The 16,047-nt window shown below is 41.0% G+C and overlaps 1 protein-coding gene across 4 annotated transcripts in view; it reads right to left on the bottom strand.

The window, feature by feature from the left end:
* Nucleotides 1-16,047, bottom strand: part of LOC121322001 (disco-interacting protein 2 homolog A-like) — a 146,971-nt gene that overhangs the window by 70,329 nt on the left and 60,595 nt on the right. For all 4 annotated transcript variants that reach the window (XM_041261423.1, XM_041261421.1, XM_041261424.1 and 1 more), the window contains exon 2: nucleotides 4,724-4,795. In XM_041261423.1, coding sequence (XP_041117357.1) covers nucleotides 4,724-4,795 — 72 coding nt within the window. The remainder of the gene's footprint in view (nucleotides 1-4,723; nucleotides 4,796-16,047) is intronic.

The raw sequence follows: 16,047 nt of genomic DNA, 5'->3' as shown, positions 1-16,047 counted from the left end.
TCTCGATCCAGACGCCAGCCTTGTTTATCCCCTGCATGAGGCCAGCCATGTCAGCTGAGCCTGGCAGACCAATGCCCAGAATCGCATTGTCAAGAGGCAGAGAATGAGGCAGTGCTGCCCTCATAGCAAATCTAGCACCCTGATACACTATAACCTCTCACATCACAGACAACACTAACCTGCATTGCTTTCCACAGCAGCTCAATGCAGTGGAAACAGGCACAGCTTCTGGACCTTAGCAGTGAAAGACCTGATCTGGATTCTGAAGGGAGTGACTTATTACCACTTATTATTACCAGTCAAGCACCTTTTACAATTTGGACACACATTTGTTTGGCTATCTGAACAAGTCAATAATAAATCAATAGATTTAAAATTTGACAGCTGCACTCAAGTACAAAGATATTACCAATAGACCACATTCCCAGTATAATACATTCTGCATCGTGATATGCATGGCATACTGAGAATAGATATGAATCACCATACAGTATCATGCTGATAAAAACAAAATTGTGATAAAAATATCAAAGCTTTTATTTAAAATGCATTGTAAAACAGTACCAAGGCAATAGATCAATTTGAGAAAATTGAACTACAAAGGCCGAGTATGAACCTCTGCATCACCATTCATCAATACAACACATTGTCCATCTGTCCGCCCTCTACTTAACATTAAAACCTTGATCATCACGTGTTGGCTCTCAGCCCCTGTAGAATAGAGCCATGCTTCTAATGCAGCCGAGAAACTTCAGCTTCAGCACAATCAACGAGCAAAACCAGACCAGGGCACCACCAGCAAGTCCCAGCAATCGGGCATGCACTTTATTAGACCCATCAGCAAATCAGTGCTACAGCATTACCATGACCCACAGCCACAGTACAGTGATGACGCAGCTGATTTTAATAAGAAAGTCATTTTCCCAATGCAGGAGAAGCAATACTGTAGAGAACAGGGGATTTCAGTCGGAAAATAAGCCCCTTATAAAAGCGTACCACTGCATGTTTGCAGTTTTATGCTTTTTTCAGTCATGCTTTTCATTTACCGTAGTTTGTCATGTTTATTAATACACTTTACCATACCTCGCTGTTCTTTCCAGTGCTTACCCAGGCTTTGTATTTATTATGTGAAACTTTTATAAGTGGGCCTCCATTACATAAATCACTGCAACATGTATGTGTGTGCTAAACTGAGTGTGTACAGCATAAAGAAATAGGGAATATGAAATAAACTGGCTCACAACAACTAGGCAAAATTTTTTTGTAACAAAGATTCTCAGAGAAAAAGTACCCTAATTGTATCAATTTACTAGTATTGAAGAACGGCTGGGAGGAACAGTTAATAAACCGTTAGGCAAGACGATTTAATAAGCACGTCCCACAAGTGCAATGACTCCCCAAATGTTATCCATTTTATACCAATGCAGAACAACCATTCTTCAGTTTACCACGACAAACAGGTTTGTGCAATGGACAGGCTGTGTATGAGGTTGAGCTTCCTCCAGGTCTACCAGTTCACAGCACTAGGAGCCAGTAAAGGTCACTTTCAGCAGCTCTGGAGATGGTTCTTTCTGAATGCTTTATTCATGAGGAAAGCATCCCCTAAACAGTTTGGTTTGAGCTGGAGCACGATGTCAGTTTGCAAGGTTACTCAAAGGGTTAGCATAGAGATACAACTGTTAAACTGATTATTGATCACCATGCCTTCACTTGAACACTCATCGATCAATGAAATCACCCCGGTGCCCTATTTGTCTATTAATAGCACTTGCAGTTTTCAGTCGTATTTCAATTCTTTCTTAAAGGCATTTCTTGCCTCTTGTTTTCTCCATGTATGTGTTATACTATTGTGTAATAAGCACATGCATGCTTTGGGTTTTACTTGAAGGCTTTTGTAAAAAGTCAGCATAGTTTTATTGCCTTAGAATATGCTCTCAGCGCATTGATTATTGTCAGTTATTACCAGTTGAATTATGATGTTACCCATGTATTACACAGATCCTTATTCTGAAGACAGGCAGGCTAGTGGTGGTATATAATTAAGAAACTTTCATCTTTAGCATTTTATTTAAAATGACTGTATAAAAACAGAAGAAAAAAAAACTAGCTAACACTTCTTTAAGTCAGTAAAAGCTAAAAATAAATAAATAAACACCTGCTTAAAACAAACAAATTGCGACTGCTGCCTGTACTGGTACCTCATACTTGTGCTGTGTTGGTTACACAGCTACATTCTTTGTTTCTAGTGATGTACATTTTGTGAGTCTGTATGGGGCAGCTCTGCTTCTGGGCACTGAAATGGCTGACTGATCAGTAACATATTAGGAGGCATGTTCAAGCTTCTTCAGTGCTTCAGTTCCTACAGTGTTTACATCAATCCCCTGGACCACAGCTCTGAAGTGTGATATACTCCTAGCCAGCTAATAAGCATATACAGCCTCACTAAAGATCTCCCGAGACATTCCTGGTTCATTTCTCGCTGCTCTCTGGTGTCTCATCTATTAAAACGTCCTGAGCTGTATTCCCTTCCCTTTGAGGGTGGGATTCACGCCTTTAAATTTACAGAGAAGCATGAAGTATGAAGTGAAAACCCATCATTCAAGAACCCTGTGATGAACTGCAATGAGCTACTGTATGTTGTACCTTTAGTACAATGTGATATAGCATGTAAGAAAGTATCCTGATGCATCAATATGTGATGAATCACTCACCTCTAATCAGTGTTGCAGGCTTTATTATTAGTGTCCCCCCCCCCCCCCCCCCATGATGAACAGCAGCTACTGTCCAGTCACTGTTCACCCTGTAGGCTTTCAAATCCATTTCCTTATCTCTGTGTCCAGACTTTCAATAAACCACAGGGCCATGGCTGATTGTTTCCTGGTCACTCCCCGTTTAACAATGACTGCTTGAGAGCTCAGTGGTCTGACATTGTGTGTGAGTGGAACAGGGTCTGGCTCTGGTGCCAAGCATGGTCTAGTAATGCTGTGGAAATGAGGGCCATACGAAGGCTGATAAACACAGCAATAGCTGGCATTCACTAGATTCTCCTATGTCTTGAGTGGAGGCCTGGGCTCCAATCTAGTGTCAAAGTAAAATTAGTCTGTAAGCAGTCTCAAGGAGGTTCACCATCACTACAGGCTCTACTTGAAAGATTTTTCTAAGAGGATCAAACCCATTTTAAGGACAAGAATCAACTCATAACTACAACTGAACTGCTCTCCTGGGAGTGTTTTGGCTGTCCTGTTGGGAATGTTCTCAGCAATGTGCCTTCCCTTGCTTTTTTCTTTTCTTGCTACGGTGTGAACCACAAGACATGAAACATTTATACTTCCTAAAGCAAGCTCAACAAATGAGCAGTCCCCTGGGGCCTGTTTCAAGCACTGGAGTAATACAGCACACGGTACCAGCAGTAAGGGACTGGCTGCAACACCAGAAAATAGCTGGTCATAAAATTAGAAGCACATGCTATATGTAGCACATACTTTACAGACGGGCTGTCCCTTAACATAGAGAATTATTACAAATACAGATGGAATCCTGACAATTGCACTAAAAAAGATTCAGTTTTTGTTTTATAGAGTTTTATTCATTGTACTCTGAAATCATGAAGCCCCTCTCAACAATTGAAAATTACAGGTTTCTGACCCTTACAACACATGTTATTTTGGATAATGATATTAGCTATTCTTTTAAATTAAAACATGATTTACAATAAGCAGATATGCATAGTTGACCCTGTCTCTCATGGTATAAAAGTATCTTCTAGTTTCACACAGAGGGTGACAGAACTGCTTAGTATAATTAGCATCTGCTCTCACTGATTTAGGGACAGAAGAATCTTTTTTCAGTTGCAATAATTCTCAAATTCTCTGTATTTATTATATTTAACTCCTTCAATATTGGGATGCGTTGTGTGGAATGAGGGATACTGAGAGTTAGTTTGTCACAATAATTTTTTGTGCTATGCGTATATAATAGAAGGCTGCATCTCCCTGCCAGACAGCAGCTTCAGTGAGACATGACAGTACAGGGCTGTTAGCTCAGTGGACACGTGCTTTGTTTCCAAGACTGATCATATTCCTTCTGTTTGAAGAAGTCTTAAAACTCAATGAATCAAAGTCTGTAATCATGGAGGAATGGTCGTTTGTCAATCAGTTTAAACTGGTGGCGGGCCGTTTGAATATTTGTATATTTGTCCAAGCACTAATTTAAAACGCCCTGCAGACTCGTTAAAGCAGGGCAAGCTTTCATTGTCTCCCTGTTCGTAAGCATCCGTCTCAGACTAATGTAACACATGAGTCTTATATCATTTACAGTCTTTTATTTGGGGTTGATCCTTCATATTCATGTTAACTGAGGTGTACTATGAAATGTTTATTGGTGTAGAATAATGTTCATGTGCTGATTTTGCAGGTAAGGACAAGCGTCCATTGCAGTGATGTCACACTTCCAACATTTTTAATTCCTTATTCCTACATCTAAGGGGTGTCCAATCACAGTCCTGAATGGCCATTCCACTCCTGGTTCAACAGGTAAAATTACATGATAAACTACAGTACTTACAGTAGGGTCTGGATCGAGGTTTAATTAGTTCAATTAGACAATTTAGAACAGGGTTGGAGCAAAGACCAGGAGTGCCCTGCTATACATATAGCAACAAACAATGTGTTTTTTAGCAATCAGCCTATCAAGAAGAGAGCCTGCAGCGTGAAGGCTGCCTTACCTTGAATCTGGGGGATGTAGGGCGCTAGCAGCTTGGCTCTTTTCTTCTCATAGCCCTTCTGTGTGATGTCCCCTGAAAGGAAGCAGAGACATTGCTTATTCACTGTGCACAGGGCTGGCAGGCAGGAGACAGTGGGGGCCAGGCTGTGTGAGGTCTGCTCACAGGACTGCACTGCACAGCACTTCTGTACAGGACAGCGGCACAGATAGGGGCTCCAGTGTTCACAACAAACCAATTAGCGCAGCGAGACAGAGATCAGACCATCGGTGACAGCGGACAGATCGGCCCTGTCACTGACTGACCGGCTCCTCTCTGCTCCTCACTTCCCAGTGCCACCAGACCTCTACCATCAAAACAGCAGCAGCAGCTCCTACCTGCACAGTCACAGGGAAGCCCCTCCCATAACCTACAGGAAGAGCAAAAACAGCCACTGCTTCACAGCCTATACAATTGAGATTGGTGTTTCAGCCTTCACTATTTTCACTGCCACCACACTAGAGCTCCACTTCTGGTGCAGCACGTATTAGAACCACATCAGAAGTGAGCAGTTCAGGAATTTAATGGAGGGGCTTGCAGATAAAGAACCATGTGCCGATAACTCGCAAGTCTGAGAGCCCTACGCTGTTTGGAAGCCACTGTAGTGGAGGCAGCTTTTCTGAGAGAAATAAAGCAATTTATCAAGAAACAAACCGCAGGTGCAGGAAGTAGAAGTTCAAGTATGTATCAGAATAGTGGCTTCTTGCTAGTTTAATGCATGCACCATTTTGTTTTAAAAAAGAAACAAAATATAGCCGTCAATACTGTTAAATAGTATTTGTGCGATGAATGAAATGCAACAAATACAGATATGCTGTAGATATTCTTCTGAATCATTTGGTTCATGTCACAGAACACAACAGGACATACTCAGAGTCTAGATTCAAAGAGTTGCAGATTTTCTTTATACAGAGATTTAAACACATATACCATAATGTAATTTACACTCTGGTTTAAACCATGTATCAACAAATGATTATTCCTGCAAATCCACTGTATAGCATATCTAAATCCAGGGCATGTGCTTCTCTCCTTCCTCTCACGCAGTGATACCTGCCCAAGCTGTAATGATAATCCTGATCATTAATACTATGCACTGCAATGGCAGCAATTATGGATTAGTGCAAGTGATTTACTTCCCAGCGCCTGGTAATTGCTGCCATAAGAATTATACAGTACAAAGTGCTGATGGATAGGTTTAGTTTTTGTGTTTTTTTTCTCCTGTTTGTTTGTTAAGCAGACAGCATCGCCTCGTGCATGACATCTGCTTCAAGCTAATCTGATGATTGGACTGTGAGTGAATGGGAAATGTTCAGTTCAAGACAGACAGAGAGACATGGAAAAATCCAGACAGTTATACAGATATTATACATCAGTAATGTTAAGACAACTAACTCAGGACTCTATAAGTTAGACTAGGCTAACACTAACGGAGTAGGAAATGGAGGTGAAAATTCACACAGAGTTCAGTAAACTTGTCCTCCCAGCGAGGACGAACACAAAACCAAGAGACAGACTGCGGGTTTGAACTCACAGGAATGTCTTGAGTTGTGAGAGTTCTGACAAGTCTTAGTCCCTATGTACTGTACCCACCACTGTACCCTACAGCAACTTCCCAATCTTTATCATTCATAAAAAACAAAAAAAAACAAATGACCCAGCAACGGAGCTTATTTTTTACTGCAGAACAACCAAGGCCATTAAAAAATACTTGCATCAATGTTCTGTGTAACAGACAGTAGGCCTGAACTACCACCACATACTGTAGACTCCTACAGGCAGCACTCCAAGCTCAGGTTAGGGGTCAAAATAAAAGTAGCTCAGAAAACAGAAATCAATGCAAAACGACGAGGGACTCGTGAAAATGCTACTAAACGTATGGAAAAGAGAGAAGAGACTTTGAAATGCATTTCATCTTTAATTTAGTATCTCTTTATCTGTTTGTTTTCTAAAGGAAACTGTACATTTTATAGTTTAGAACAGCTGGTCCTGTAGAAAACAGATGGAGAATTGCTTAGTGATATAAATGAATTTTAAAGTTCTTTTGTCCAAAGGGAACAAAGCAGGAGAGGAGAAGAGATGAGAGATGAGAGCGGAGAGGATGGGACTCCAAACTGTAAGGCTGATAAAAATCAAATCGACCATTTAGGAGCCTGGAATTGGCAGGCACCCTTACACGCAAGCATGCAACTTCCAATGATTTTGCAAAAAAGATGCAAGTTCAGCAACCTTCAGCCAGGATGCCATTTGTCAAAGTGTCAGTAGGCCCCGCCCCCTCTCAATCAAAACCCAATCAGGTTAGGATGTGAGTCTCAGGGGAACAGGGCAAGCCATGCAGAGAGAGTGTCTCACATAATCTTCCCTTGTGTGTGTGTATCACAATGCATGTGATGGTCCCGACTGGCTACTTGGATATGCATAAGATCAAATGGTAATTTAATGATGGACCATTTTGTAAAAAGACAAAGATTGAATTGAGAGTATCCAGGCCAACTATAAAACACACTTATTCTTCACTCAAGAACTATTTGTTGAGCTCCAAATGAGCTATGCTGTGCTTGTGGTATCACACACATCCGATAAATACCTCTATTACAAGACGATAGATCATGAAAAGAAAGCATCCTGATTCCTGGACTCGTTACACCCCTGCTTCCTACGAGACCCACTCAGGGTGTCTGATGCAATTGAGTGTTCATAGTAATGCATGAGACAACAGAACACCATTCGAATCACAGCAAGCTTACTGAGATTGAATCCAGTATCACTATACAGTACACTTCACCAGTATAGTTGCAATTTTTGCCTTTCCAAATTCATTATAACAATTAACCTAAAAAAAATTACATACAGGGTGTCTCCTACGAGTCAGGCATCATGGGCATCAATGTTAATAATCGAATTATTCTGTTTCTTTCGGATGTGAAATGTCTTCAAGCAATAAGGAATATATTAACATTATTAACATAATATTGATGTGTGGTGCAGTTACTGCAGTTAACCCATTTAACAGAGAAGATCCTGGGGGCTGTGCTGTTGACCTTTGTCCGGCCTGTACTGTACAAAATCACTTGATCGCTTGACTCTCTTCATTTCTTCAACTGTAGTTTCAGCTCAATAACACTGGTAAAAGCACTAGCCAAAACCTTTGTCTGATTTGCAGTGACTTCTAGTTTCAGTAACACTAGTGAAGGCACTAGCCTCAACGCATGTCTGCTTGACCCTATCTTCTAGTTTCAATAACACTGGTGCACTAGGCAAAATGCTTGCCTCTACCAAAGTATACAATACTGCAGGTTTCTCCCTACATCCCAAGGTTCTATAGAGGCCAGTGTTTGATACAGTAGATGGTATTTCAGTAGACACTTGACCCCTGCTTCCTCTCAGCCCTCAGTCTGGAGCAGCGTTTGCTCTTGCGATATCTGAGAGACAGTGCTTGGCATTCCCACGTGCAGAGCAGAGTAGGGAAGCCAGGAGGGACCCGAGCAGATATAAGCGAGTCTGAGGTCGCGCTGCCTTTTCCTACACCCCCCCCTCTCTCTGATTCTGTGTCTGCATTACTGTATCCCAGGGCCAAACACTTCTCCATTCTTCAGCAGGAAATCTGGCAGAGGTTACTGCGAGGACACAATGAGAAAAAGCAGCAATAATTGCAAAGGAGCCTAGAGCAGTTACAGGAATGAAGCTCACACTGAGGCGGATGGTTATCAAGGATGGGGCAGACATTCATCTGGGAATGCTTTGTTTTTTACTTTAATAAAGGAATGAGATTTTTCAACACTACAGGTTTAGTAAAAAAGCTGCTGCTTCTTGTTACTGTAACTAATCCCTTTGTGTGCTGTGAGAACATGTCCTGATTGCAGCGAGATCATGGAATTGACAAGAAATTATTAGGTACCTGCAAATGGCAACAACTTTTAATCTCTAGTATTGTATCTGAAATCTCGGCATATAAAAAGTAAAAAAAAAAAAAGCATATAAACAAAATAGATTTTTAACACAAGAAAGGGGGGCAGTGATAATGGGTATACAAAAGGTTAGAAAATGACCTTGATTAAGGCTTCTTTTAAAGAGAGGGGGAGGGCAGTGATGAGGTTGCTTGAAGAGCTAAGGAAATGTCCTATAAAGGGGACCAGTGATAATGTTGCAAGTGCTAGTAAGAAAATGGATTTTAAAGCCATGGTTCGTACAACTAATCAGCGTCAGTCTCATGGAGAGAACACAGTCCTGTACTGGGAAGCAGAGAGCCAGTCTAGCACCTCAGGGTGTCTGTATAATTTAACACAAGCCTCTGACTGGAAGACAGCCTGTCAACACTGCAGTAGATACAGCCGTCAGCCAAGGTGAAGGCAGAGCTCTCAACAGAGACAACAATAAGAAACTGTAACCCTGCCCAACACAGGGGTCTAGTTCAAGGACTGTGTGCTGCGAGAGTGTGTGCGTGGGCCTGTGCTATCATGACACCTTAAGTTACACATTGTAGTGTAATCCACCAGCTGTACAGTACTTGACATGAATACATGTGATCTAGTTTTGAATACATGCTTTTTCGTCTGGCTAGCTTGAATTCTGCAAACATTCTGAATCCTCAACATAGTGCATATCAGGAGAGACTGGGCCTGCCTGCATTTCTCTCTGCTTTCCATCTCTAGAAGCTAAAGCTACTGTACAGTGCCAGCACATTTGCAACTGGAAGATATTTCACATTCCTCATCAAAGGGAAGGCAAACTCACAGCAACTCTCCAGATGTTCTTTCATGCAGTCATTCTTATTTAAAATACAGCTCTCTTTCTTTATAGGAAAGTGACATACTGTACGTTCAATTTTAAAAACAAGGAAATGTACTTTACATATTTATCATAAAGACTGATGACACATATCTCAAACATCTGTTTAGGATTGTTTGAAGTTACTGTGGAGTAACATTTGCAGGGAACGTGTGATTTTAAAGGGAGAGCAGCAATGCATGTTCTGTTTGAAAGGTTGTCAGATTTTTTATTTTCTTTTATATAGTTTTACAAATGCACAATAAAAATATCAACCCCATTCCCAATTATTAACTTTTTTTTAAATGCTCTTGTTCTTTTCAATTTGACTTGCTTAAAATAGCCTACCTTGTTAAATAAGAGAAAGAAAATCGTACCAAGATCTCATGCCTTACAGTTGCAGATGAAAAACTAGACTATACAACATATTGCTATTTTAAAAACACAAAGTATTGTATCCGACAGGTCAGTTACAGTACAAGACACACAACACAATGTAAAAGCACATATTTACTGTAACAATCTTGCTCCAGCTCCCAGTTCTGCTTATTAGCAGTACCAAAGCTATCGTTCCAGTCGCTGCCTCGTTGTCTTAACACATGATGTGCAGTCTGTGCTCTCCCTACAGCTTAGTCTTTAAGAAGAAAAGGTTTATCCCCATACACTACCTTACATTCCTGCCCAGACCTCTCTCAGGTTCCTCCAAGCCTGGTATTGCAGAGCTGCTAGTCCAGCATGAAGACACACTCACTCCGGGCTGTCATTACCCAGATCAGATGAGACTCACAACAGGGGGCTTGAAGCACAGTCACAGAGGCAGGCTAGCAGCACCTCTACAGTTCAAAAGGAAATAAAGAACATTTTCTCCTTTTCCTTGCTCAAATGCTGAAATCCTTGGTGTTGTGAAGGACCCAGAAGGATGCTGGCTGGCTGGCTCCCTACTATAGCTTTGTCTGTCTGTCAATGTGGGAGAGCTGAATTAAAAGTCAGGCAGTGGTGCTTTACAGATTTCTTTGTTCCCTTTTATAAAAGCTTGCAAACCCTTTCTCCCCCCCCTTCCCCTCCCCCCTCCCTCCCAAGGAGGAGGACCCCCCACTCCATCCCCCCTCCCCCATCCCAAAGTGCCACAAAGAGCAAACCAAGTAACTACACAGCTCCAGCTGAAACAGAATGAACAGCATCCCTGAAAAAGAAAATGCTAAAAACTTCACAAGCTACAGTACCAGCAGGTTGCAGATGTGCAGTATGAGGATAGGGACTCCAGGGTTAGTGTAAGAGGATTGCAATCTGCAGAGAAGTTGAATAGGTGGCCTCTGCAGTCAATGCAGGACAGGGATGATCTGATCAGAAGGACTGGGGCTGTGAGAAGACTGGCAGTGCATTTTGAACATGGAACACAGAAAGCAGGAACAGCTAGTGTCCGAACACTTACATGAAAAGAATTAGTGGCTATCTATTCACCATGTTTTCAAAACATTAGTACAAAATGTGCTTTTTGAGTCCTAACCCAGTTGCACAGTCCCCTTCATCATCTGCCCATTTAAAGTGAAAGCGTTTTAAAGTTTTTTTGTTTGTTTTTTTCCTTGTACGATACCCACGATCAAACCTGACCTGGAGAATCACAGAATAGTTTCATCTACAAAGCAGGACCCTGATAAGACAGCCTAATTAAGTCAGAGGTCAAATACAAGGGCTCTCTTACAGTTCCCATAACACTGTAAATATGAATTTGGCATCTGAAATGGTTTATGACAGGGGTTCCCAAACTGTAGGCCGTGGGAGCAACAGCATTCTATGTATTTTCTTATATATAATAAAGAAAAGCAACGATAAAATACAAAATGAAGAAAAAAATATGATTCAAAATAAATGTAGATGAAGTTTATTTACAGTGTTACAGGTTAACATTTTTCTTAAGGAGTGCTAATAGTGGGCCGCATTGTCTAATGCAGCTGAACAGGTGGGCCTCAGATACAAAAAATTGGGAACCCCTTGTTTACGAGATATTAGCAGCTAAGAGGAGGTGAAGGCTTAACAATACCATTATAATCTCCCCTGACTGGGATGTTGGAGGATACAGAGAGAAAATACAGTGCTGTTGGTCTAAGCAGCAGATGTGGACACTTACTGAAGACACATGTGTTATAAAGTATCCCTTTGAGGGCCTCTAATGCAGAGAATGAACGCTGGACTGGGAATTCATTACAAAAACAAAACAATAAACAGTTAAGATTTCAAAAGTAAAACTTGACAAAGAGAAGGAGGTGAAAGTAGGAAAGAGAGATTGATGTTTACATTCCTTTCACCTGAAGAAGACACCTTTGAGGTCTTGAAAGCTTGTGATTAATTTTTGTAGTTAGTCCAATAAAAGGTATCACAACTTATCTTTGTCTGTCATCTCTGGACTGATACAGCTACCATTTCATCTATCTATCTATATTTCCAGAACTCTGAAACAAAACTACCTTAAATGAGATTCATTGTAGGTGGCAGTGTGGTCCAGTGGTTAAAGGTCACTGAACCAGAAGGTCACCGGTTCAAATCCAACCTCTGCTGCTGACTGACTCACTGTGTGACCCTGAGCAAGTCACTTAACCTCCTTGTGCTCCATCTTGTGGATGAGATGTTAAATTAATTTCCTGTTGTAAGTGACTCTGCACATAATGCATAGTTTAAAGCCTACCTCTGTAAAGCGCTTTGTGACGGTGGTCCACTATGAAAGGCACTATATAGAAATAATGATATTATTATTATTATTATTATTATTATTATTATTATTTGCCACAATGACGCTCTATAGTATTGTACTGTACTTGTATCAATGCAACTGCATATCTGCAAAAAAAAAGTACATTCCTGAGAGTCTGTAACACAAGCAACAGCAAAGCATTTGCCAGCGCTGGAGACTCACATGTGACCCACAGAGATCTGCAACAAAGAAATGTGTCAAAACTACGAGGAATGCAGATCTCTGATAACGAGTCCTTGAAGGGAGAAATAAAACACAACAAAACATAAACAGTAATACAACAACATTCATCGCCTTCTCAAGTGTGGGGATTCAGGTCTGACACTGAGCCAACATGGGAAACAGCTTTTTTACAGGCTAATCAAGGGGGGCGCGCCTGCAATGTGGAGAGATGCTGATCGCAGTGCAGGAGTGTCTCTTCCACCCCCAAGTGATCACACACAGACGCAGACTCTCACACAAACTCACTCACAGACACACACTCAACACTCACACACAGGACCTGGCAGTCCATACAGCTAATCCCATCATGCAGGTTTTGTGCAGTATGGGGGCCACTTTTGAGTGCCAGTGCACATATTGAACGGTGCCAGACACACAATGAGATCTGCCAGTTCTGCAATAATGTTCAGTTAGATAAAATGCCACTCAATGGTGTTTTAAATTCTAACAGAGATTTCCACTAAGGCTCCCCACAATCCATTTTACAATACAACAGAATTCATTGCTGCCTGTTGGACTACGCTCTCCTTTATGTAGTAATAAAATAAAATGATGTAGTTATAAAATGTAATTTCCTTCAACCTGTTTTAAGCAGGTGAGTATATGAATTAAAACAGAAAGAAACCTAATTATTGCAAAAAATGAAATGATGCTTTGCCCATCATTTGCAATCTACATGTTACGTTTTACACAAATGTATGTTTTCTCTTTCTAAGAGTGTGATTGACAGAAGCATCACTGTGTGGGTGCTCTGGTTATTCTAATTACTGGCCTTTGCGAATGCATCCCTGCAACTTGCCTTATAAACAGTGCAACAGATTACTCAATTCACAGTCATTAGTTTATTATTAGTTAATAGCGCAATGAAAGCGGTTTAGGAAGTCGGAATCCTTTTTAATTAAATACATCTTGAATGTGTAAACTCTAGTTCATTATTTAGTTAAATTCCTCTTTTATAACACACTAATACAGAAAACTATTTTTTAAAAAATACAACTACAGATCAGGATATAAAACTTATAGGTTAACCTTCTGAATACGCTGTGGTTTAAAAAACTACATTTTCAGGTAATATTGAAATAAAATTAGTAAACAATTTTGAAAATGCGATACAACAGAGAGGGAGGCTCTCCCTTATAGCACTGCGTTCAAATCAGTCAGGAAACAAAGAGGCAGCTTCCGCCACGCTGTGTATCCTGAACTGTGGAATCAAGCAGCCAGCCTGCTTCCTCTTCATTCACTGCTTTCCAATCCCCTTCTCCACACCTGGGGCTGCTCAACTCATCGGCTATGAGCGCCATGATGGGTGAAACACAGTCTCCGGGACAGCAAAGGACTCTTTAGCAAAGGCAGCTGATCCACTTACAGAAGCTTAGCAGCCCGACCGCTGCCTTCCTGAAGAACCAGACAATACACCAGCCTGTCAGAACCGTTCTGCCTCACATTGAGGTCCACTTGCCATCCCAAAGTGCTCATGAGGAGACACTCTTACACCATTAGAGACAGGGTCACCTAGACATCTAAACTTATATCAGAAAGAGAGTCAACTGGACATGTCAAATTAAAACTAGAATTCTGCATTCTGGGAACTGCAGAGGCAACATCATTATGGCATCTAAACTGTGCCTTGCAAATGATGGCGCCACCATAACCAATTTCTTTTGAATGAATATCCTGGAAAGAGTATAGAAATCAGGTTTGTACCTAAATGAGTGTTACCTGAATCAGATCAGTTCAAGGTGAAAACAAAGGATGGCTGCATTTCGCAGGTTTACTTCAATCGCTCACAAAAAACAAGTTCATACCGGACTGACTGTCCAATTTATCCATTTTGAATCACTGGCCGGCTTGTGTGTGACATTACAAGCCGAGTGCCACACTGAGACTTATGGATGGACTGAAAAAGGGTAGGGTGTGAATTAAGGCAGGTTATTTGTCATTCGTGCAGTCAATGATTTATTCATGTAGTGCACTATGTGAAAATCCCATTAGGGAAACATTGTGCTTCCAGCTCTGGGCTCCAAGCAGAGTTAAATCAATGTAATTAAACCATTTCAATAATGCAGCTCATCTCTCACAGAATCGTTAAAGAAACATAACCAGATTGTTTTCTCTACAGTTTCTTGTAGGTTTTGTTTTTGCAGTGTGCAGATGAGCCTATGTTCACCAGGCCTCACAGTTCAATTTACAGCTATAATTTCCCTGCAATCTGGACTCTGAAGGTGTCCTCCAATCCTACAACCAAGTCAATTTCCTAGGAACTCAAAAGTAGATGTCAGCGAGCCACTGGCCTCTGGATGACAAAAGCAAGCTCTGCAGGTGTCTGCCTGAGCTCAGCAGGCAACTGGCTGGTAGTGTTCTCTGTACAGCGATAAGGAGAAACAGTCCCTGCCGGTTTTGTCCTCCTAACCAGCGGGAGCACCAGAGCCAATTCGGCACTCTCTTCGAGATCCCCAGACCGGAGATTTCACACAGTCAGGACACGACCTGCAGACAATCAAGAAGTGATCACTGAATTACTTGAGGAGTGTAGGGGACATTGTGAATTCTGATATGCGCAATCTGTGTGGTACAATTTTTTTTTAAATATTGCATTTTTTAGAGCAGGCACTAATAATGCGGTCACATCAGAGAGCCAAACAGCTTCGCTTCATGGTCCTCTCTAACAAACTGCATAAGATGGCACTTAGACCCTTATACAAAAGACACCCTACACACCACGGATGAACTTCTATTATAAATCACATATCAGAAATCAACCAACCAATCACAGTGAAGTATATGCCAAAATCCCAGTACCTTCTATTGTGTACAGATGCCATCCTGTGCATAGAACACCACAGTTAACAAACAAATTCATGCCTGGTAGTATGAAAATATTATTGAAAACACATTTCTTATACAATAAGACACACCCTAGCTTAAAACATGCACTGAGCAGCATCAATGAAGCGAGCAGAGCCTCGCACATAAAATACAGTCGAGTTTCAGATACTCACAGTTCTGTATCTATGTACAGTTTACTTTCCTGTTAATTTAGCTGAGTATGACAAGTACATTGACATAAAGCAACACTACTGATAGCTGCCCCCCAATCATCTTCTGCAAATTCAAGTGTGTAGTCACTTCACACAAGCATGCATTCTATATGTTATAAATGATAAAACAGCTGGGAAAAAAGAGAAAAAAAAAACACATAAGGAAGAGACTTCAATGCTTTGTTTTCACAGAATGGCAGCCCGTCACTTCTACCTTTTCCCTTGGGACACAGGGTTGTTAAAAGTTTTAACTCTTTTTAGAAATCCTATATTCATCCAATAGAAAACACTGATAAATGTTACTATTATAGTATTGACAGCCCAATTATTGTTCCATTGCAGTAATCTTGTATCTTTATCTAACATGTGCTCAATGTAAAGTACTGTCATCATGGTGTTGCTATTGTGATCTACATGGATATGGAAGCATAAGATTCAAAACTGTAATCAGTTAGTGAGCCAGGAGGACATATTGAAATCCCATGACACCTTTCTTAAAACTGTGACTATCC

This window comes from Polyodon spathula, chromosome 10, assembly GCF_017654505.1.
Source record: "Polyodon spathula isolate WHYD16114869_AA chromosome 10, ASM1765450v1, whole genome shotgun sequence".
Taxonomy (NCBI): Eukaryota; Metazoa; Chordata; class Actinopteri; order Acipenseriformes; family Polyodontidae; genus Polyodon; species Polyodon spathula.
This window is presented reverse-complemented; position numbering and strand designations above follow the sequence as displayed.